This window comes from Aptenodytes patagonicus, chromosome 1, assembly GCF_965638725.1.
Source record: "Aptenodytes patagonicus chromosome 1, bAptPat1.pri.cur, whole genome shotgun sequence".
NCBI classification, from domain to species: Eukaryota; Metazoa; Chordata; class Aves; order Sphenisciformes; family Spheniscidae; genus Aptenodytes; species Aptenodytes patagonicus.
In genome coordinates this window covers 224,273,324-224,295,947 of record NC_134949.1, presented here as the reverse complement: position 1 = coordinate 224,295,947, position 22,624 = coordinate 224,273,324, and the positions used below count along the sequence as shown (strand labels likewise).

The following is a 22,624-nucleotide window of genomic DNA, read 5'->3' as shown; positions in this document are numbered from 1 at the left end:
GAAATCTTTTCTTTTTGGGTAAAAAACACTGGAGCCCGGGGAGTCTCCATTGCTTGTCCTCTAAGACAAGGGCTGGTTCCTCCAGAAAGGCCAGTTCTGAGCCGAATGACTGGGTGTAGGAAGTACTGGATGAAAAGTTTGTGTGTGGGAGTCAGACTAGCAGCCACGTGCTTAATGGTGTTGCCAGACCCTGCTAGCTGTGAAGCAGCAAAAATAGTAGGTGAGATATGACAGGGCGTAAGGCATTGCAGGAGACCAGAGGTCTAATTGGCCAGGTTCTACTGGACAAGGCTGCTGAGGACGAGGAAGGTAAGTACGGGCAGACATCACTGCGTAATGACCAAGCAGCAGCTAGATACATGGATGAAGGCTTATTGAGGTGGCTTTTCCTAATACATATTAAAAGTCGTGATTGGGAGACCACAGCTTGTCGCAACCAAGTCCCTCACCTAGACACCATGGGACAGGCTGAGGAACCCATGGTGGATACCACTGCTCAACCCACACACTCTCCACCTCCTATTTTTGCTGCTCGCATACCTCCACATGAGTGGTACCCACAAAAAATTATGAACCAGCTGTGGATGCAGGGCATGGGGAGGGGGTTTAACACCATCAGTAGCATCCTCTCCCCGTGCTTCATAGATCTGGAGCTGCTCTACACCAATCCACCAGCCTTTTAGCCCTTTTCCAAAGGAGGATGCCACCTTTTTGCATTTCTAGCCTCCAAAATACTCCAAAATCGCAACTTGGTAAGGTTTGAGTGCTTCTCAGCACAGCTAACTCTGAAACCTAATGCTTCCCTGTCACAATTCACCTGTGATGGCTTTATTTAGCAAAAACACCGAGCTGCATGAGGCTCACGTATGAGAAAATGTCTATAGCCTGATTCAGGTAAAGACTACTATTTTCTTCCCCTTTCCCAGTTTGCCGAAATAAGAACAAAACAGGATAGGAGAGCTAAAATGTATTTAAAACAGCATTTGCAATTTACAAAAAATGTGTTCTTATTACCTGTTCAAGTAGGAATTTATGGCTTAAACCTGGGAGATGCTCGCATCTCCCTTGCAGAGCAGGGCATAGACCCCCTCCCCTCGGTGTGCCAGCAGCCACTGGGAGAAATGAAGATCGGAATAAATCCCAGGGTGCAGAGCAGGTATACAGACCTTCCCAAGGGAAAAGCAAACAGGACACTTGGTGGGACCAATTCACATGCAGCTCAATCCTCCTGAAGAAAAGCGGTGTGCTCCTGGTCATAGTCCTAGTAGCCACGTGGCCAAGGCACCTTCAGCACCCATGGGAAGATATGCCCTCGCCCACAGCCAAGGGGAAGAGACTGTCCTGTTAGGGTCTGTGGGAGGGCAAGAGTGGGGAAAGGGAAAACCTAAGCTGCCCCTGCCTGCGTTATAGAAAGGTATGGACCCTAGTGACCCAGCCAGCAGCACTTGACCATTGTGGTGACCTCTCCATGGAGGAGACCTGTGAGGAGGGAGGGAGGGAGTGTGTGGAGAAGAGGCTGGTCTGACAGGAGAAACGTGGGCAGCTGAGAATGAGGAGGACTGGAGGATGCTCAGAGGTTTGCAGCATGTGTAAAACACATCTGTGGAAACACAGGGCTTACGCACAGCAGGAGGGATTATAGGACGATTGCCCTGTGGGATGCCAACGGTCTCAGAGGTAAATGGTGGCTCCCATGTGGTTGCTGTATCTCATCACGGTGCACAGCTTCTTCATGGCTGCAACTCCATCTGCGCTCCCCTACACCCCAGGGATCCCTGCCAGGCACAGGATTGTGAGAAAAACTGTAGGAGGGGAAGCTCGGTGCTCATCTGCAGCAGGGTCACAGAGGCAAATGGCTCCTCCTCACCAGGCAGATCTGAGCCCCCCGCCCCAGCTGGCCCCCTTGGCAGGTTGGTGTTTGCATTGCAGGAAGGGGCAGCAGGGGAGGGTCTGCTCTCCAGTCCTCATCGAGACGGCAGGTCTGCGTCCCCTCCCTGCCCGTGTCAGGCCATGACGGCAGGCATGTCGCTGAGCTCTGGAAAAGGGGATGCACAGTGAGCTACCAAAACATCTGCAGTTGTTTTGCCACCCGTCGCAAGCAAATAGAACCTGGCTCAAAATGCGTGCAGCCCAGGTTGAGTCATTTTGTCTGGATGATAGAGCTCCACGGGTGCAGAAATCTGGTGCATGGGAGGGTCCCCAACCGATCCCACCCTGCCTTGCAGATCCAAGAGTGCTCAGCGCCTCTGGGCTCTCTTTTCACAGCATCACAGAAGAATGCATGTTGGAGGGGACATCTGGAGGTCTCTGCCCCAACCTCTGCTTGAAGCAGGGCCAATTAGATCGGGCTGCTCAGGGCTTTGAACATTTCTGAGGGTGGATATTCCCCACCTGTCTGGACCCCCCCTTCCAGTATCTGACCACCCTCATGGGGAAGATTTTTTTTTTTTCTTTTTATATCTAGTCAAAATTTCCAAGGTTGCAGCTTGTGCTGTTGTCGCTGCGCATCCAAGAAGCATCTGGCTCCATCTTCTCTACACTCTCCCATTAGATGATTGCAGACGGTGATAAGATGCCCCTTGATCTTCTCTCCCACTGTGCAAACCCAGATCTCAAATGCCCTGTCCTCCAGCTTAGTGGCCCCACTGAGCTCGCTCCCATCTGTCACCATCTGTTTGGTACTGGGGAGCCTGAACTGGACCCCGTGCCTAGATGTGGCCTCATCAATGCTGAACAGAGGGGAGGAATCACTGCCACCTGCACCCTTACTGAGACAACCCTGGATGCCTCCATCCTTCGCCACGGCATGGGCACCCATCACCAAGCCATCCATCAGGACCCTGGTGCCCCCACGGAGATGGCCCAAGCAGGACGTGGCTCCCAGCTCTCCTTGCCCTACTCACCTGTCCTGAACTTGTTGTAGGTGCCGCTCTCCAGCATCGGGCCACCGTCATGGGCACAGCAGGAGAAACTCCTCTCTCGCCACCTGCATGGGGCAAAGCACCTGGGTCAGGCCACCACTTGCTGTGGTTCCCCTTGCAGCTCCCTGGTGCCCTGGACACCTTTTTTCTACTTTGTCAGGGCAGGAGCTGCCTTGGTATTTTGGGATTTGCTCAGGTCCTTACTGAGAAGGGACTCCAGTGCATGACTGATGTCTAAGCATCCACACTTCACGTGTGCAACAGCATTTTGAAGGCAACTTTGTGACTAAGCCCTGTTTTCTAAGAAATATTTAAGAGCTCAAAAACCCCGGAAATGTTTGCAGCCACTGGTTCCTAAGCAGCCAGGGAAATTTAAAAATTGTAGTTTTTGGTGCATTCATAAACCTGGCAAACAAGACCAGGCAGGGCTCTCAGGCACTGCTGATGGCAGGGCTGGGAATGCCCTTGCTGCAATGCCAGCCCAGAAGAAGCTGTTGTTTGGCTGAATCAGAAGCATCTGCAGGGCCCTGGGAAATGCACAGACAACATGAACAGAAGCCTGGAGGAGACAGGCATGGGAAGGTCTGACAGCGGTGGTGATGCACCGCAGGGGTGATTGCGAACCCCCCCTGCAACTTGCAGCCTTGAAAGCAAGGTGAAAGCTTCTAAAGCAGGACCTGGGGAAGGACTGCTGAGAGCAGGGCAGGGTGAGAGGGGAAGGAGCCACTTTGTGCCTGTCCAATGAATCCCAGTTTCCCCAGCTATTAAACAGAGGCAATGTCTTTGGCGGCATGGGAGGAAACAAAATGCGGTGTCTGTGACACACTCAGGCATTTTCATCTGGGAGGATGGATTTCCTATGGGGCTCTGGCATATGCAGACACCACACAGGGTGCTCAAATATTAACATCGAGAGCTTTCCTCCTAAGTCAGTCCAATGCAACAGTGTATATATAAATAGTAAGAATAGAAAAATCAGTTCCTTTCTCAGCCCATCAGCTTTGATAACTGGTTTATGTTGCTACAGTAAATCCACCAGGTCTCCACTGAATCCTGAGGGTAGATGATGCCTGAGCTACCAAAATGGAAAGGGAAAATGAGAGCAAGCAGGAGAAGCAGAGAGGTATTTGGAGACTTTCAGGGCTTTCTTCTAGTTCCTGAAGGGAAATAAAATGTTCTCAAGAGTAGTTTTAACCCTTCAGGTCACCTGGAAGCATCCTTCCTTCTCTCTGCCTGGCACAAAAGATCAGGTTAGCATGACCATTAGCAACTCGGTAGTTACCAGTGCAGAGCAAAGATGAGTGAGATGAGGAGCACAGAGGTCAGATCTGTCAGGATCCACATGATGTTGTACTGCTGCGGAGTCTGGAAGAGAACAACAGAGGATGTGTCCACCACCAAGGACCCCAAGATATGCAAAAAAAGTTGCTCAAGCTCTTTCTTGCTGCTCAAATATGGCCATTCAGCTGCCTGGTTTGCATGTGCAGTAACATCCCTCAGGTGTTTAAAGCATTTGGTGGCATTTCAAAGTGGCCACTCACCAGTGGGTGTTGGTGCCAAATCATCATCCTTCATAAAAACAGGTCTGTTGTGCGGCCAAGAAGATTGTCCCACATCACAGTGAATATAACAGGGAACTCTTGTTTGTACAGGCAGGCCCTTTAGTTCACTCTGCTTCCCTCCAACTTTAATGTCAACTGGTGGCATCTCATTTTCCCTGGCAAAATTATCCTTTAGTGAACACCACAGAGGGTCTGGAGTGGCTCCTGCTTTAAGTCTAAGAGCATCTGAAGATTCATCCTTAGACTGGCACTCCACCCACCCTCAGAGTGGACTGAAACACTGCAGTGTTCTGGATGGGAGCATCGTAAAACCTGCTTCAAGAGTGTGAAACCAGTTATTCAAAGTAGCCTTTAGGCTGGGACCAGTGCCCCAGGTGCTCCTTAGCCCTACAGGTTGTCCAAGGCAGAGTAGGGAATAGATAAATTATGTGAAAAATTCCTCCCAGCAAGGAAGGATTATTTCTATGGTTATTTCCCTCGGGCTTGTGGAGCAATACCAAGTTTGAGAAAGGCAGTGGGAAGCCCTGGGAAATGAGGAAATTCTGACATCAGTAAGGTGCTTCAAAAGCTTAGAAATGGAAATCCTCATGCATCAGCTTGTGCCCTCAAAGGCCCTTCCTTTCTCCCCACACAAGTCTCAATATGACTTCTTTCCCTCATCTCAAAACCTAAGTTGCAAATCCTGATGAGCAGGGTGCTTCTACCTGAGCCAAGAGAAAAGAGGAGAAGAGTATGGTCATATCTGGAGTGGCTCATGAGTGTCAGATAAGCCAGGTTTCAACTCAGGTCCTTTTCATGCAAAGGGTCATATCCTTTATCCATGCATGAACTGGCCCATGGTCTCCAAAGGTAACCATGAACGTCCCAACCCTACTTCCTACCCCTGGGAGGGGGAGGATTTTCGCTTACCATGAGGAAGAGTGGCTGGCTGAGGTTCTTCAGTGTGTGGACGGCATTGGTGGTCACAGAGTGTGCCCCAGAGCACCACGCCAGGGAGAAAAGCCATGGCTCATTGACCACATAGAGGTTGGTGGTGATGTTTGCCTCAGCGTATTTCCTTTAAAAGACCAAAAGGCAATAGCCTTCATTAAGCAAGGAGGTTAGTACTTCCTTTGGGCTGAATCAAGGAGAGACAGCAATTTTCTGTAGGAAAGACTTGATTTAGGACCTAGATAAGGAATAGAAAGGAAAGCCAACCAGCCAATAATTAGTCGTTCACAACTGGTCAAAACAGAATAGCTGATCTGCTGGAAGCAAATGCAGTTAAAATGTCCAAAACGTCAAAACTTTGTTTACCCTTCTGCCATATGAATCAATGTAATGATGCGTTTGTAGTCTTCCAATAGTGTGTTCAAAACCACCTCGAAACTGGCTACTCGTTTGTTATGTTTGCTGCATCAACTCATCATTCTTCAAGTTCTTATAAACTGCTGAAATTTAATATGAAGTAAGACCATACTCTGTATAATGGTAAAAATATCAGCATTTGTAAATCTACCTAGGATCTACTCAGGGTTTACCCAAATAGATCTACCTAGGATTTTACATCCTGTGAAAATTATCATTGAGAAACCATGAACATGACTCTCATCCAAAGGATTAAACTTTTCCTTGTCTTCTTTTTTTAAAATTAGATTTTAATATTTTTGTGCACAGTAAAGAGCAAAAAAACCCATTTACAAAAGAAGAGCTGGACAGGTAAGACTGTTTTGTTTTTTTTTTCATATAAGAGAACCATTTTGGAAACTCCTGAAATGAATGTGGAGCCTTTCATTGGAGAGATGACATCTTCAGTGTGTCACAAGCAACAGAGTACTGGTAGCAACAGAGACAAGAAAGGAAGCCTCCAAAACACCAGCTACAAGAAGGTGGTGGTCTCTCACCACAGCATTATGCACTCACACTGATGTTTGTGGAAGAGGCATGGGAGGTTAAACAGTTGTTCATTCTCCATGATTCAGTATTGGTGGGATTGGGGATGGCATGAATAGAAAGACAAGAAATCAGGAGACAGCTGTGTTATTCTACCCAGAAGATCTTCAGATCCTGGTCAAGTAAATATGGACTTGGGGACAGGGGGGCCACCTCTTGGCCACGCACAGGGTCAACAGTAGGAGTGAACTGCAGTCCTTCACTCCCAAAATGCAACAAGGGTGGCCACTTGATCTAAAGGAGCTCTTCCCAAAATGCTCTAGATCCTGGAGTTGGTCACTGGAGGGAGACATTGCCACACGCATGAGGCAAGAGCACACCAGCTGCAGTCCACCGACTGTACTCGGGGCTGAAACTGCAACCTACCGGATATCTTCACTGGACATTTCAGTGTAGGCCAGATTGAGTTTGACAATATTGTCCATCACTAGGTCTTCAACTGGGGCCTTACTGCCCATTGTCTGCTGAAACCCAGGAGCAACAGACTGAACAAAGGACCTCATGTCGTTCTCCAGCCATAGGACCTGCAGGCAACAAGAGGACCCAGTGAATTCCCAACGGACTTACTAATATGCCCCGCCCTTCACACAAACCCAGTAAAGATAAGGTCTTGAGGAGCTTAACCCAGCCTGTCAAATGACGTATTTCTTTCAATGATCAAAGACCGTTTGGATGCAGGGTTAAAATTTGCAAGTCAATTTCATCAAGAAATAAGTATTCGCTGTTCCTTGCTTATCAGCTTGAAATCAGTGAGTACGTTTCACACAGCCCAACAAAAGATGCGGTGTTTGAAATGGATGAAAAGTCAGCTCTGGTTTATGGGAAAGGCAACAGAAAATATTCTGTTCTCCCATTTTCCCAGCACGGGAGAAGAGAACTTCAGCAGATACAAATCAGCGTAACTCCCCAGACGCCAATGGATACATAACCTGATCCACATGGATTTAGCATCCATCCCAAGCAGGGAATTGCCTGGGGAAGGAGGAAGGCAATGAAGGCTCCCAGCTTCATGCGCTTTAATTTAAGCCAGGAGTTTCTATGCAATATATAAAATAAGCAGGGGTGGCAGGGAGTAGGCTGCCAATTATTACGATGATGAAAGGGAGTCATCTGGGGGCTGAGACATCAGCTGGTATATACAGTGGCTTATTTATTTCCCTGTCCTGCTGTAGGGTTACACCATTTTGTACCTGCTGAGGAACCGATAGTAGGAATATACTCCAAATGATGCCTCTTAAAACAAGTGAAATGAAAGGGGCCGGATTTTATGCAGGTGAAAGCATGCAGGGTATGACCCAAAAGTCCCAATTCAGAGAGCAGGAAAAAAGGATACAGAGGAGTGAGGCCACCCTACCAGATGGGGCCTAATCCCCGACTCATTGAGGATGACTTCCAGGGTTCTGTTGATCCACAAGTTCCTGTAAGGATGTTTCTCTGGAGGGCGGTAGAGATCAAATATCACAAGTTTATTCTGACTGTCTGCGAGGCGCAAGAAATTACTTAGCTTGTAAATTGACTGATTCATTGCCTGGTTTTGATCTGCCCTTGACAGTGAGCCCATGCATGAAAATGGTTTCTCCTAGAAATAAACAGATATAAAAAAGGAAATCAATCAGGCAGTCACGTCTGGGAGTCAGCTGCATGCAAAAAAATCATCTCTAAGAGGGAAAAAGTTTGACATCAGCCCTCAGTAGGTGAGGATCTTTTATTTTGCTTAGCTCTACTACCTGAGAAACAAGGGAAATTAACCCAGGCTGTGACGACACTGCTTCTGGGACCTAAATTGTGCAGTTCACAGCTAGCTCTGCTGTGCTTCTCTGTCCCACCGTGTTAACTGTGACTATTATACACAGCACCTTCCACAAGTAGCTGTTGTCTTCTTCCTCTAGACCATCTGTTCTGCTGCTGCCATGATAAGGAGCCACAAGAACACCCACCAGCCGATTGTTACAGGTCTCCTAAGCCTAAAGGCCAACTGGACAAAGCAAGGAGACCCCAGCTGAAGGATTTCTACTGACTTCTTTCAGTTTTAGCTCAGCCAGTAGTTCCTCTCCTAACATTCATGCTATTAAGTAGTGGCCAGCTGGTATCTCTTCTACATCCAGTTGACGATAGTCCTTTATGGTGCTTACCTTAAGGAACCACGTTCCAGCATTCAACTCCTTCAGGGTATCCCAGGAGAATAATGCGGCATTTTGAGCAGTGTCATTGGGGTAGACCTCCTTGATGTTAGTTGTCCTCCTCAAGGTGCTGTCATGCATGAGGAAAGGAACCCCATCATAGCTGTTGGAGAGCAAGAGTTCAGGTCACCTGGGGTGCGAGTTCGTTCATGGCATGAGCGGACTCATGCCAGGTCAGAAGAATATGTGGGCCACCGTGAATGCAGCAGTACCGCCTCCCTCAGTGCAGAGGGTGGGATAGGGAGGAAGGCTGAGGCTCAAGACACCAAGTTATTTCCAGCTTAAATACTGCTGGGTGACTTTGGAGAAGTCATGCCTGTCTGTGCCTCAGTTTCCTCAGGGGCAAAGTGGAGATGGTGGCATTTATGCCTGCCAGGCCCCCCCAGAATGGATAGTAACTTATGGTTGAATTATTTTTTTGCTGACACCAAAGTGTTTCTATGGGTTTCAGAGGACTGAAGTCTAAAAGGACAGTGATGGAAAGGCAAAATTTTCTCTTATAGAAAGGTCTACATTAGTAGAACATCTAAGCATTAGTATTTTTCTCATTCAGCACCTGGAAACTGCTCATCCTGCACAGCATGTTAGCAATTCATGGCAATGGGTCCCCCAAACAAAGGCAATTAAAGATCTAATAATTAGGACAACGCTGTCACAAGTCTGAATACAATTTCTGTTGGTTTGTAGGACTGATACAACCTTCATTGTCACCTGGAAGCCGGACTAGGGTAGGTACTTGTCTTTATACTCTGCAAAGCATTTAAAATATACTGTAGAAATAATGATTGTTAAATCAATAGCTACAGCGTATTGACTTGCCTGAGAACAACCGTGCCCTGCAGCCCCTATCATCACGCGCCAGCTGAGGGACCCAAACCTAATTGCCTGGAGTTGCACGTCTCCAAAGGCAACTCTTAGAAGAAAAAACGTATATTCTGTGAGATGCAATGTTTTCCCCTTACCTAATGGTGACATCTGTTTCAAGACCATCCCCACGATGTTCAATTGTCTTCTGAAATGACATCTCAGTGTTTTCTGGCGCCAGCTGAAAAAAAAAAGCGCATGAGCAGATCATTTTCAAACACACTCTGGAGGACTCTATAAGTACGTTCTGTCTTTTTGTAATACCTCTGGTTTTTATTAAAGGAGCATCATTATCTTGTTAAAGTCTACTGTTTGTTTTCTTCCACATTAGCCATCAAACCCATCTTGTTTGATGTAACTCAGGAACAGTGTTATCCTTGTTAGCAAAGCCATGCAGTGATGCCTTTGGCATGCATTTCCAAGTGGAAATGTCTCCCCTTCCACCATAGATTTCATGGAAAAAAACAGACGATGATGAGGAAGGTAGCAAGACACAGGATGAAGAAATGATGTAAAATAACTTCTCCAGACCTACCATTGGTGCTCCACGGTGTCCAATGAGGGCTGGCTTTGGTCCAAGTGTCCCCATCTCTCTGATGCAAGGAGAGTACATCCCCAGAGGTATCAAGAAAAGAAAGAGAAGGATAGCCAGGTATGGACCAACAATTATCACCTGAACAACTGAAAGAATTTGAAGGAGGAAGGCTAGAGTTAATCCATGTGGTAACGTACAGGTTTGCCTTGCGGCTTGACTTTTAATACAGCCCTCCATCTAAGTAGCTGTTGGGCTTTGTCCCATCCCTTTTTCCATCCCTTCTTCCCCTAATTTTCACTTTCTCTCCAAACAATGCAACCCAGGAAAACAAACTGGTCAAAGCAAGGACGTGGGCTGTCTAAGTCAGGACTGCAGGTTTTGTGCTTTAATTACATCTCACTATGCCTTACAGCAAGACAGGGCCTTAATTTCTTTTTCTTTAGAGGTGGTGCAATGAAATATCCCCCATCTGTAGAAAAACAATCCTCAACAGAAGGATGCTAGTTTTTTTCTTACTCAGATAAGAACAAGCAACATTTTGACATTTCATTCCCAGTGAAGAAGAGGAGGAACCTTTCTCCTACACCTATGTTACATCCCCTTAAGGTGAATACTCCCCTGGTTCATTCAGATTGCTGTCAGTGACCTTCTGCGTGTGACCTACAGAACCCCACAGACTCTGACTGCATGGCTATTGCATCTCAGAAACTTGCCAACTCATTACCTACGGTCTTCTCTGGAGTCTGTTGACACATTGCCCGAGAGCCCCAGTGAGCCTTCACCTCAGGGAACAAAACAGTTCCTCTGAGAAATGAGCACCTATGCACCAACATGTCTTTCTTGAATGGGTACCACCACCCCTCTGTGTGTTGTGCCAGTGGCTCTGAAGGAACTTGGGCTTATACCAAGCTGATGTATTGAGCTGAGAGTCCATTAGGCATGCCGGACTGTAATGTCTAGGGTCCCAGCATATTCCCCCCCAACCTCCTCAGCTGTAGTTCACTAAGAAAAATCCTGGGCAGGGAAAAAAAATGCTTTCACCACCCCATTCTGTCTTTGATTTTTATTACAAATCAACATCTGCAGATGGGTGTCGTGTAGATAATTTTGGCTATGTGGAGAGACTAGGTCAGAGAAAAACAGCCAGTCCCAGAGCCAGGCTCTTCTGCAGTCGTTCCCGGCATCTGGCCTTGTCCTTTACACTACTCGGTTACACTTCTCGGAGGTAGACAGAACTTGCCATGGAACTGATCAAAAAGCTTTCCCCTATCTCAGCTGTCTTCTCCTGAGATGCACTAGTCTGAAGTGGATTGACTGGACTGGAGATCCCTTCTGAGACAGCAAAGCTGAATATAGCAAGCAAAGGTCAGCCAAGAGAGTTGCTACTGGCTGCTTTCTCCCACAGAGGGCTGACCAAATTTCCATGCATGACTCAGAACGTGGGTACTTCTGCTAATCTCCTCCATCTCAAGGTGGGTAACTGCCTTGGTATAGGCCAAAACTGTGAAAGGGAGCATGCAAACTAGTAACGCATCTGGACAGCCACAGGACAGTGCACAGCCCAAGCCCCAGCCCCCCTAATTTCCCTGGGATACACAGAGGCTAAAAGTTGCCTCCAGCTGGAGTGCAGGTGTGGGAGGAGAGGGCTCCCGCAGGCCTGTTTCCCCACACTGATATACGCCTTTTGTCATATAGCGAGCAGGAAGCAGAGCTACTGTACCTTTCTTATCTGCTCTGATGGCATGAAGAGCCACGGGCCAAGACAGGAGGACCATGATGGTTATTGCCCCTATGTGGAGATAGGGAGCTGTGATCTGGCAAGGAGAGAAGAGGACTTTAGTCGAAGGATAAAGTGTGGAGATAGATGGAAACAAATCATAGAATCATAGAATCATAGAATCATTGAGGTTGGAAAAGACCTCTAAGATCATCGAGTCCAACCGTCAACCCAGCACCACCACCCACTAAACCATGTCCCTCAGTGCCTCATCTACGCGTCTTTTAAATACCTCCAGGGATGGGGACTCCACCACTTCCCTGGGCAGCCTGGTCCAAGGTTTAACCACTCTTTCAGTACAGAAATTTTTCCTCACGTCCAATCTAAACCTCCCCTGGCACAACTTGAGCCATTTCCTCTTGTCCTATCTCTAGTTACTTGGGAGAAGAGACCGACCCCCACCTCGCTACAACCTCCTTTCAGGGAGTTGTAGAGAGCGATGAGGTCTCCCCTCAGCCTCCTTTTCTCCAGGCTAAACAACCCCAGTTCCCTCAGCCGCTCCTCAGCAGACTTGTTCTCCAGACCCCTCACCAGCCTCGTTGCCCTTCTCTGGACACGCTCCAGCACCTCAACGTCCTTCTTGGAGTGAGGGGCCCAAAACTGAACACAGTATTCGAGGTGCAGCCTCACCAGTGCCGAGAAACCCCAACATGGCTACAGCCTTCCACCTGGATGGGCTCCTGCTGCAGATACCAGCAGTTCAACGTCTCTCCCTCACCTGTGTTGGATCCACCAAACACCTCTGGAGTCAGAGGAGAGATATGTGCCCCCAGCCAGGCCAGCTACCCAGGCCGAGGAGTGCTCCTCACTGCACTACACAGCTCTCCTTTCTCCTAAGTCAGCCAAAGGGGACAAGGCTGTCCTCGTCCATGAGGATGCAATCGCCATTACTGCTATGCATAATCCGTGAGCATCTTCCAGACAGCAGCCAGTTTAATCCAATCTAACCCAATCCAATACCATCCAGGTAATAGTCATCCCCATACCACACTGCAGCTAAATCATTAAACTGATGTCCACAAATCTGAGTGGTAAAATGTGGTATTTACTTGTATGGAACATTGTGGTATAAGAGAAGTAGTTAATCTGGTACATGTCTGATCATGGACATTATTAGACTCATACACACCCTGCAGCACCTAGTTTCACATATTATCAATATATTCCAGAAAAATAATTCATTTTCATTTATTTCAAAGCACTTAATTCACTTGCATTAGGGCTAATTGCATTTTTTCCTCTTTTTTTTTTTACTTTTAACTCAACGTGTAGATATTTTTCTTGATTTACTAACACAAAATAATATATTCATTTAATGCTCATGCTATATTAGATAATACCTATTGCTGGACAGATAAAGTAATTTGACTTCATTTCTTTGGTCCTAAAGATTAAACAAGAAGATCAGAAGCTAAGAATCACTTCTGTGCTTATCATGAATGCATGAGCAGAGCTGAAAACAAAGCAGAAATAGTTTGACACTGAATGGATGCTCTTCACTCAAGTAACGTTGACATGACACATCTTTCATAAAACTAGGGAAATCTGTCAAAATAACCAATCCATCATTTTCTCATGCTCGTCAGAGCCCTGTGGTTTCTGTTCCAGCTAGAACTGAGAGTTATTAAGATATGTGCTAGGAAAAAAATCTATTCAGATGCAAGCCTTTCCTATTGCTTAGTCCATGCCTGAGTCTCTAAGCTGGAAGGGTTGAAGAAAGCAGCAGCCGCTGAGAGATGTTATTGCCTGTGATACTGTCTGCCCCAGACACTTGATACCAACATCTTTTGATTAGAAGCAGGATTCAGTTGCGTAAACACAGGTGCCACCTGAGATGTCCAGGATATTTGAGATAGCTTTGCAGGGCTAATGGACATGACACAGGATCAACAAGAGATTCATGTCCTTTGGGAACAGCAACGGGAAGCCATGTGAAGCATCTCAAAGGACATGAACACCTAAAATAAACAGCACCTGTGGGGAACCCAAAGGCTCTTGTGTCTCCTTCTTCTCATCCACCTCCCCTGGAGTCTGTAAGGGAGAGGAGAAGCTGATGGTTTCTCATTACCTTTGCCAGTGCATAGCCCAACGGTTACCAAACTCTGTAGAGCAGGAACGTGCAATTAACCACACCCTACAAACACCACATCTCAAAGAGACTTCCATAACTCTGGAACTACTAATTGATTCCTCTTCCCATCCATATGCGTTGCTCTCCCAATGTTCACAAGCAGTTAGCCACATGGGGGAGAGGTGATATGCGCAAATAACATCTACAAGGCAGCTATATAGTCAAAGGCTTACATACTTCTTCCTTCCCAATACATGTGGGGACCTGGATGCTCAGACACTAAACAGCACTGGGCAGCTCTAGCCTCTGTCTTCAGATCTGCTGAGAGTTGAGGAGGTCAGCAGACCATGCACTTTGCCCTCCTGCATAGAATCATAGAATCATTTAGGTTGGAAGAGACCCTTAAGATCACAGAGTCCATCCATTAACCTAGCACTGCCAAGTCCACCACTCAGCCGTGTCCCTAAGTGCCACATCTACATGTCTTAAATATCTCCAGGGATGGTGACTCAACCACTTCCCTGGGCAGCCTGGTCCAAAGTTTAACCACTCTTTCAGTACAGAAATTTTTCCTTACATCCAATCTAAACCTCCCCTGGCGCAACTTGAGGCCGTTTCCTCTCGTCCTATCACTAGTTACTTGGGAGAAGAGACCAACACCCACCTCGCTACAACCTCCTTTCAGGGAGTTGTAGAGAGCGATGAGGTCTCCCCTCAGCCTCCTTTTCTCCAGGCTAAACAACCCCAGTTCCCTCAGCCGCTCCTCACAAGACTTGTGCTCTAGACCCTTCACCAGCTTCATTGCCCTTCTTTGGACAAAGTCCAGCACCTCAATGTTGTTCTTGTAGGTTGTCCCACCTGACACCAGCGTTCCCCACCTGCTCCCCGAAATCTCAGTGCTGTCCTGCCCGCAGGAGATGAAGCTCTTCTGAGTCACAGAAGACTGAAATTGTGCTAATGCTAAAGCTGCTGAACTGGCAGCAGCTGATGAGGGAGAAAGTTCTTGCTCCAGCAACCCTGCCAGCCAAAGGGGTCTGATTTACCTGCCCTGGGCACCTGGAAATTAACAGTACACCTACAATATTTTTGCCAAAAAAAAAAAAAAAGGAAGGATGTGACTTCCCAAACTGAGACATGTTACATCAGATAGCTTGAAACTCAACCTCAGGTCTTGGCTTCCTTTCTCCCGACAGGAAATGTTAAGTCATAATAAAAGTTTACTCAAAACCACGTACCCATGTGAAAAACATTCACCATATGGAATATTTTCTACGAATTACCACAAAATACTTCCATAAACAAGCTGTTCTTTCAAACAGACCTCCCAGCCCCTCTTACCTGGAACGACAGGCGGACAGTTTTCCATTGATCTCCCCAGAGTACTGATAATATGAAGAGGGCTGTGATAGAGAAGCCCAGGACAAGAAAAGTCCCAATCTGGGGAGGCAAAGAAGACATAAATCAGCTTCAGCTTTTCTGCACAGGGTGTGCCATCCATTTGACTCACAGGCTTATGTAAGCAGCTTGGACTTGATAAGTTTGGGATGCATAAGCTTGACTATGCCAGTTCAGAGAGAGAGAGAGATGCAATGGGACTAAAACCAGACCAACAGTGCTATCGACTGGCTTTTCTGTACAGCAAGACTGATCTTAAGAGTTGGGTACCCAAGTCAGCCCTCAAGGCTCCCTCTGTAATCACTGGAGAAAGAGAGGAATTTCCAGAGGTGATCCATTCCTGCTTGTTTTATGACGGGAGATGCCTCTCTCTCTCTCTGTTGATGTAGATGGAGCCTAGATGATCAGCTGACATGAAAACCCTAACCTGCAGATGGCTACATTCAGAAGTGATTAATTCCACCCAAAAGAGACAGCAACACAGCTTTCTTATGCTGTGAGCTGCTTTGCAACAGGCTTCAGCAACAGCAAACACTCCCATAATTAAGAGATGAGAGTTCACTTTTCAACCAAAAAAGTGAGGAGGTAGCTCAGCCTGTTCTTTGGCTTCTTGCACAGTTTGGTACCAGCACAGTTGTGATGGCAGATGATGTACTCTTCTTGGTACATCATCTGTCTGCTGAGAACTAAGTGCAAGTAGAACGTGGACCAAGGCCCCCTGAATTCAGGGGGATCCTACAGATCAACACCTTAATAATCCCTCCCTAATCTCTTCCACCCAAGGATGCAGTCTCAATTTTTTTTACAAATTGTTCTACATCTTTCTGGTTCTTCTGGAAGCCAGTTTTCAATAGCGAAGGTGACTGTGTTTCCATTACTTAAATGACGAAACACAGCATCAAGTATCTGCACATTCAGCTATTCCCTTCCACTGCAAGATTTGCAATCACATTATATTCTCCTCTAAACTGCATGGCTAGAGGCTCATTTTTTAAATGTCTTACATAACCTGAAGAATTTCTTAAGAAGGGTGATTCAAATGCATCATTTTGAAGCAACATCTCTCTGAGGATTTGTTTCTGCACCTTCAAAACTCCAGGTGGCATTTCCCAAGCGACCCAAAGACCAAAAGGCATAGGGCACCAAGACGCCTTGGAAAAGCCAGATTTTTCTTCTGCAGAGATAGCAGCCGCCTTTTTCACTGCTGCTGGAGCCTGCTGCACTGCTACAGAAAATTACACTGTGCTTCTCATGGAAACTTTGCTTTTGTCTTCATGTTACCGCATGTAGACGTGTCAAATACAGACATCTTCACCTGAATGAGTCACCACAAGCTCCTTTGGAGTCAGTGGGGGAAAAAGGTACTTTAGGTGTGATTCATCTCATCTTAATTTAGGTGTCTATGACCAGCTGGATGAATTGCATCCTCAGAGGATTCATTTCCCTCCACTGACTGAAAGGGAGTTTAGGTGATCAGCTCAGGCGGAGATATCATTCTTATGGGTATCTAAAATCTCCTAAGATTAACCTCTTCCCTCTCTTTCTTCTCTCCCATAATCTAAGATGTTTTTCATGTAGAGAAACACCGCAGACTCAATTGATTTAAAGCGTGGATTAGAGTTACCAGAAAGCCCTGACTCTCCCCACCTTGTGACTCCAGTGTAGGTACAGCTGCTGACCTTCTGCAAGCAAACACATCGCTAGGACCTGGGAAACCAAGAAGAGATTGTTTGCATCCTGGTAGAAGATGGTGAAGTGTGTTCAGTGAGGTACTTCTGGAATTATTTTTGCATCGGGAAGTCACTTTACACTAGGTCTTCCTGCACAATGTCAAGGCTGTTAGCGCGGCAGGTGTATGGAGAGAAGTGTTTATTGCTACAGTAAAAATGCTTCTGAAATGGCCAAGCACGTATCAAGGCTGCCCTGCAGGAACAAAGCCCTTTCATGGGTAACAGATAATTGGGCACTTTGAGGTACACGCTTTTAATTACTTTTCTTTGTGAGTACAAACTCTGAAAGAGAAATGATGGCCAGGACCAACTGCTATGGTATGAACCAATACAGCACTAACCTTGCCTATTTTCTGTGCATTTGTTGTGATTAGAGGCATATCAACTATGGGAGAGAGGTCAGGGACTAAAAAATGCCTCCAAAGCACCACAAAAATACAGAGCAGACAGCAAAAGAGACAATGCTTCCACAGTAATCGCAGGAAACGCAAGAGACAGGCACATCTCGGAACAGGGAAAACTGCCTTGGAGATTAAAAAACTCTAGTTTTCAGTGGCTGGCACTTTCCTTCCCCCCGACGGCAAGTAGGAGCCCTTGGGGAGCATTCCTGTGAAGCACAGAGCAAACCCCAGCCAGGGCAGAGGACAACCCGAGAAGCCTTGAACACCGAGAAGCAAAGGATGAGGAAAGCCAGTCCATGGCTCTGATGGGGAGTTTCTTCAGGTTGTCCCAGACCTAAGCAACTGATGAACCTGGTCATGAATTTCACCAGGAGAAGTACCTCGCTGCCGTGAAAACGCACAGGTCTATGCTCAGGAATCTGAGTGCCTGGGGTAAGCTTCCCGACCACTGTAAGGGACAGTTTGGGGACCAGTGTCACCAGGTATCAGGGTTTAGAGAAAAGTATTTGTTAGTAGACATCAGCGCTCCACTCAGAAGGATCATTTATGATCCAGGTCCCTTCAGACTGTAACACAGTGGGATTGTGTGAGGGCAGGACATACAGATTTAGGGGAAGGGGCTCTGCTCTCCCAAAACACAACTACAAAGGAATGTAAGCTGTTTCCCATCCAGCTACAAACACACTCTCTTTCCAGGACCATGCTGATTTGAAGTGCCATATAAGCTCAGCAGAGAATACAGATCAGCTTTTAAGTGCTTCTTGATACGTTAGTCTCCTTTAATTGAATCCTGCACCCAGTACATGATGGGTAACCACGGGAGCAGTTCAGAGAGAATTGAACTATTGCTGAAGATCTTAAGCCAGCCCCATTTAAATAAGCCATTTCAGAAAAAGGAGAAAAAAAGACACTTTCAAATTTGCCCCTTTTCTGCAAGCAATGTTACAAAGACCTGGTCCTTGCCTGAGGTACAGCCAAACACTTATTTCACAGGCTATGTTCAACAGGAGTTCAACTGCTACTCAGTATAACTTTTGTATGAATGATGCACCACATCGGGGAATGCCATCGGAGGGTGAGCTCATTTTTATCGATGGAAACAACATCTCATTATCAGCTTACAAGAAGAATAATCGCCAGGTTTCATCCTCAGAGGGTGAAGAAGGAATTCTTGCCATTGCACCACTGGTCACTGTAGGAGAACGCATCTCGATGGACCAGTGAGCTGATGTGATGTGGACAGGGTTTATCCTCTGGCACAGTCAGCTTGAGTTTTCTTTGCTTTCCGTGTACCCCTGAAGCTTAACATCTCAAGCCACAACAACCTAGCTTCATCCTGCTCCTCAAAAGCTGCTTCAGGACCTGTCCAATATGCTCTTCCATGGAGAGCAGTTGCCTCTAGCAATGTCCCACAGGCTTGCACCTAGAGCAGGACTTCCTCAGGCAAAGGGACAACCAGCACCAGCAGGTCTGGCTCTTCCAAACTGCTTCCACACGTATCCTGGGATTGGCTAACTGGTTTAGGTGACCAATATATTTCTGACTAGTACTGCTGAGGCTAAAGCAAAGGTCCCTCTTGCCAGTCCCATCATCTCCCTGAATCTTACAGCCTCCAACACTTGCATTCTTCTCTTCTTTAGTATGAGGTGTGGAAGTGTCCCCTCTCCACCATCTACCTGCAAAGTGGTTGTGCTGGGTTTGGCTGGGGTAGAGTTAATTTTCTTCACAGTAGCTGGTATGGGGCTGTGTTTGGGTTTATGCTGAAAACAGTGTTGATAATACAGAGGTGTTTTCATTATTGCTGAGCAGTGCTTACACACAGTCAAGGCCTTTTCTGCTCCTCACCCCACCCCACCAGCGAGCAGGCTGGGGGTGCACAAGAAGCTGGGAGGGGACACGGCCGGGACAGCTGACCCCAACTGACCCAAGGGATATCCCACACCATATGGCGTCGTGCTCAGCATATAAACTAGGAGAAGAAGGAGGAAGGGGGGGATGTTCGGAGTGATGGTGTTTGTCTTCCCAAGTCACCGCTATGCGTGATGGAGCCCTGCTTTCCTGGAGATGGCTGAACACCTGCCTGCCCATGGGAAGGAGTGAATGAATTCCTTGTTTTGCTTTGCTTGCGTGCGCAGCTTTTGCTTTACCTATTAAACTGTCTTTTATCTCAACCCACGAGTTTTCTCACTTTCACTCTTCTGATTCTCTCCCCCATCCCACTGAGGGGGGGAGTGAGCGAGCGGCTGGGTGGTGCTCAGTTTCTGGCTGGGCTTAAACCACGACAGTGGTAATTAAGAGATGCTTTCCAGTAGTAAGAAAGATAGATGGATTCACTGCAAGGGGGATTGCACCTCTGTCTCTCTCTTTTTGAGTGGGTGCACTGTCCACAAGGTTATGCTGCAAAAGGATGGACAATAGACCCTTAATCCCTCTCTACTTCAGCACGAGAATGACCTTGGGCTTATTTCAATACTGCTGGTGAGGCTCAGGCAGGCTCTGAACCCACCACCCGCAAGGACGTGGAGGCAGGCACTTAGACGCTCACCTAAAACATCTGCTCACTTAGTTGTTCACAACAGCAGAATTCAGGTCCCTACATTCACTTTCTGGCAAAAATGCAGCAAGCCAGAACTTCTCTGGTACCCTAGTCTCTTAGGGATGGAGGTTTGAGATCACTTTTTGGACTTCAGTGCCAATGTACTATTTTGAGTTCTTTCTTAGCCTACAAATGCAGAGGCCACAACACACCTGAACCTCTTTATATTGTACAGTCACGAGTCACCTCCCCAAAACCATTGGAACAAACATGGTTGAACTGCAGAGAGGAAAATACTATGTTGGTGTTTGAAAGACTGAACAAGAAAAGTTTTTTTCTTCTCCGCTGAGCATGAACTGTTCTGCAATTAGACCCCTCAGCTTAACCTTTTAGCTCTAATGGGGATGAGAAAATTGTCTTGCAGAGTGATAATAATTGAATTAATTGAAACTGATTGTCTGAAAAAATTACAATGATGCATGTGGACAGAGAGCATCTTTGCGTAGACAGCAAGTGCTTTGTTGTGCAGCGTTTTGTTCAGCCGCTGGTGGCCGGTGGGCAGAAAAGTGTTTGCTTCAGTGATTCACAATAAGGTCATGGAAGCAGGCTTGCAGGCTCCAGTTGGGTGCCATAATTAAGGAAGAGGGGATGGTGCTCACAAACAAAACCAGACCTGCCACTGGTTGCTATAAAATCTCTCTGCTCCAGCAAGGGCATCAGTGTGCTCAGTTTTCTGATGTGATGGGCTGCTGATGCTGATGCATCACAAGGAAACATTGCCTGGGTGAAGGTCTCCAGTCCTTCCTGCAACACATGCGGGGATAGTCTCCATCCAACACTGTTCAACCAGAACATGGGATGTAATTCATTGTGGGGGCAACCTATTTGGCCATCAGTTGTCTGAAATGTATTAGAGTGATCCAGCTATCGTATAGTACCCACAGTGATAGATTTATTTAGATGTGGAAGGGCTGAGTTGCACTTCTTAACCTCTGAGGCTGTTAGTGTTTTGCTGGGTGGTTCATCAAAGGCTACAGTGAGAGGTCAGACACTGTGACAGGGAAGCTCTGCAAACAGCGATGGAGGGGTGGTTCCTGGCAGAGTCATTCTCTGAAAGGAGCCCTGCTGGGATGAGCATGGCCAAGCCGCAGTTGTCATCACAAGACCCTGCATGCAGGCGTGTGACTGTCGTGTGACCCTGTATGCTTTGAGATAGTGGGAGCATGAATGGTGGTGGTGATTGCTTTCCTCGCTCCCCTTTCCTTCGAGACCTAATCCTATTTAGGTAACAGTTCTGACGGTGTGGAGCCTCATGCCTCCCAACGCCCGCTGCTCAACATAGATGCATGCAGCAGTCTTGCCAAATGAGACACGATGTCATGGTGATGCAATCAAGCAGGGTGAGCGCCCTTAGAAATACCCAACAGCTTTGGGTGGGTCGCTTAACAGCTTCATGAAAGCAAGAAGCAAATGGACCCTCACTGCAGGGGCTGTCCCCTGAGCAGAGGTACCCCTGACGTGTTTCTCTTGTAGGACTTGCTTGATAGCATCCAAACTCCTCATATTCTTTCAGGTTTATCTGTGTTTCACCCTCCTGAGGAAGGCAAGTGCTGTTAGCCTCATTAGACAGAACTGAGATGCTGAGAGGAGGAGGATGTGTCTACACAACGAAGAGTGGGACCAAGACTGAACTGAACCATGTAGGACACCAATTTTTGCCTCATATTTTCCATCTACCTTTCTGGCTTCATTTTGCCCACCACCAGCCCTGATAGCTTGCAGCCATCACATCCATGCTGCCAAAGACATGAAACTCCTCTAAGAAAGTCCACTGCTTGGACACTGGCTGATGTTTGGATCCAGACAGAGCATGACCAAGCTGACACACCAGCCCCAGGGGTCTTCAGGCTCCTCAAGCCCAGGAAATCATGTGAAGTCCATTTCTAGCATGTGCTATGATGGGTTAGTCTGATCCTGAGGTTGACTCCAGATCCACAGCCTGCTGAGGTATGATCTCAGAGGTATCCATGTCACACGAGCATCTCTGGCAAAGCTCTGAGTTGCCCAAAGTAGCATTGTAACTGCCAAACCACCCACACTGTCCCATGGCCACTGGGAAAGCCAGGTAGGCTTTGCTGAATAATAGATGTTGAGCCCTAGAGCCACCAGGGTGTCACAAAATCCTTGTAATTAAATATTGTTATTTGTCCTACTCAGAGCTCAGTTAGTCCACAGCATTTATGATGCTATTGATCACTGTGGACATGACCAAGCAGCTGTTCTATTTATCACTTTGGTATTTTATTGCTAGCACTAGAATAAAATCACTATTTGTTTGTACTTCAGCAGGGACAAAGGACCCCAGAAACCTGTTGAGTTAGGCACTGCATGAACAAAGCAAAAACAGATTCCCTGCCATGAGCAATTTACAGACTGACTATATGATGACGCATCAGGGACTGGGTAAGAACAGCAGAAATTGATGATAAAACCTGGTTGTCTTGGTCACAGAGGTGAGACAAAGCCATAACCTCATCCTCAGCACCTGGCATTTCAAAATGAAAGCTGGAGCAGGCATGAGACTGAACTCCAGTCCCTGGAGTTAAAGTGATTTCTGAGCCTATAGCTCTGGATGCAGAGGGTGGAAACACAGATGCAGATCTGTCTTTATTTGGGGTGGTCCCTGTGAGAGAAAGGACAGGGAAAAAGGATGACTAGGT

General features: G+C 47.0%; 1 protein-coding gene across 3 annotated transcripts in view; it reads right to left on the bottom strand.

The window, feature by feature from the left end:
* Positions 1-952: 952 nt before the first annotated feature.
* The window catches only part of GDPD4 (glycerophosphodiester phosphodiesterase domain containing 4), a 39,458-nt gene continuing 17,786 nt past the window's right edge, over positions 953-22,624 (bottom strand). Inside the window, exons 5-16 of one of the 3 annotated variants that reach the window (XM_076328466.1) lie at positions 16,885-16,944; positions 15,181-15,279; positions 11,715-11,808; positions 9,995-10,140; positions 9,558-9,640; positions 8,548-8,698; positions 7,770-7,994; positions 6,782-6,939; positions 5,393-5,540; positions 4,204-4,286; positions 2,904-2,986; positions 953-2,035 (exon numbers count right to left, since the gene is read on the bottom strand). In XM_076328466.1, the coding sequence (XP_076184581.1) occupies positions 2,004-2,035; positions 2,904-2,986; positions 4,204-4,286; positions 5,393-5,540; positions 6,782-6,939; positions 7,770-7,994; positions 8,548-8,698; positions 9,558-9,640; positions 9,995-10,140; positions 11,715-11,808; positions 15,181-15,279; positions 16,885-16,944 (1,362 nt within the window). In that variant the 3' untranslated portion in view covers positions 953-2,003. Of the gene's footprint in view, positions 2,036-2,903; positions 2,987-4,203; positions 4,287-5,392; positions 5,541-6,386; positions 6,695-6,781; positions 6,940-7,769; positions 7,995-8,547; positions 8,699-9,557; positions 9,641-9,994; positions 10,141-11,714; positions 11,809-15,180; positions 15,280-16,884; positions 16,945-22,624 lie in introns of those variants that run through there. The other 2 variants (XM_076328468.1, XM_076328469.1) reach the window with 2 other exon arrangements.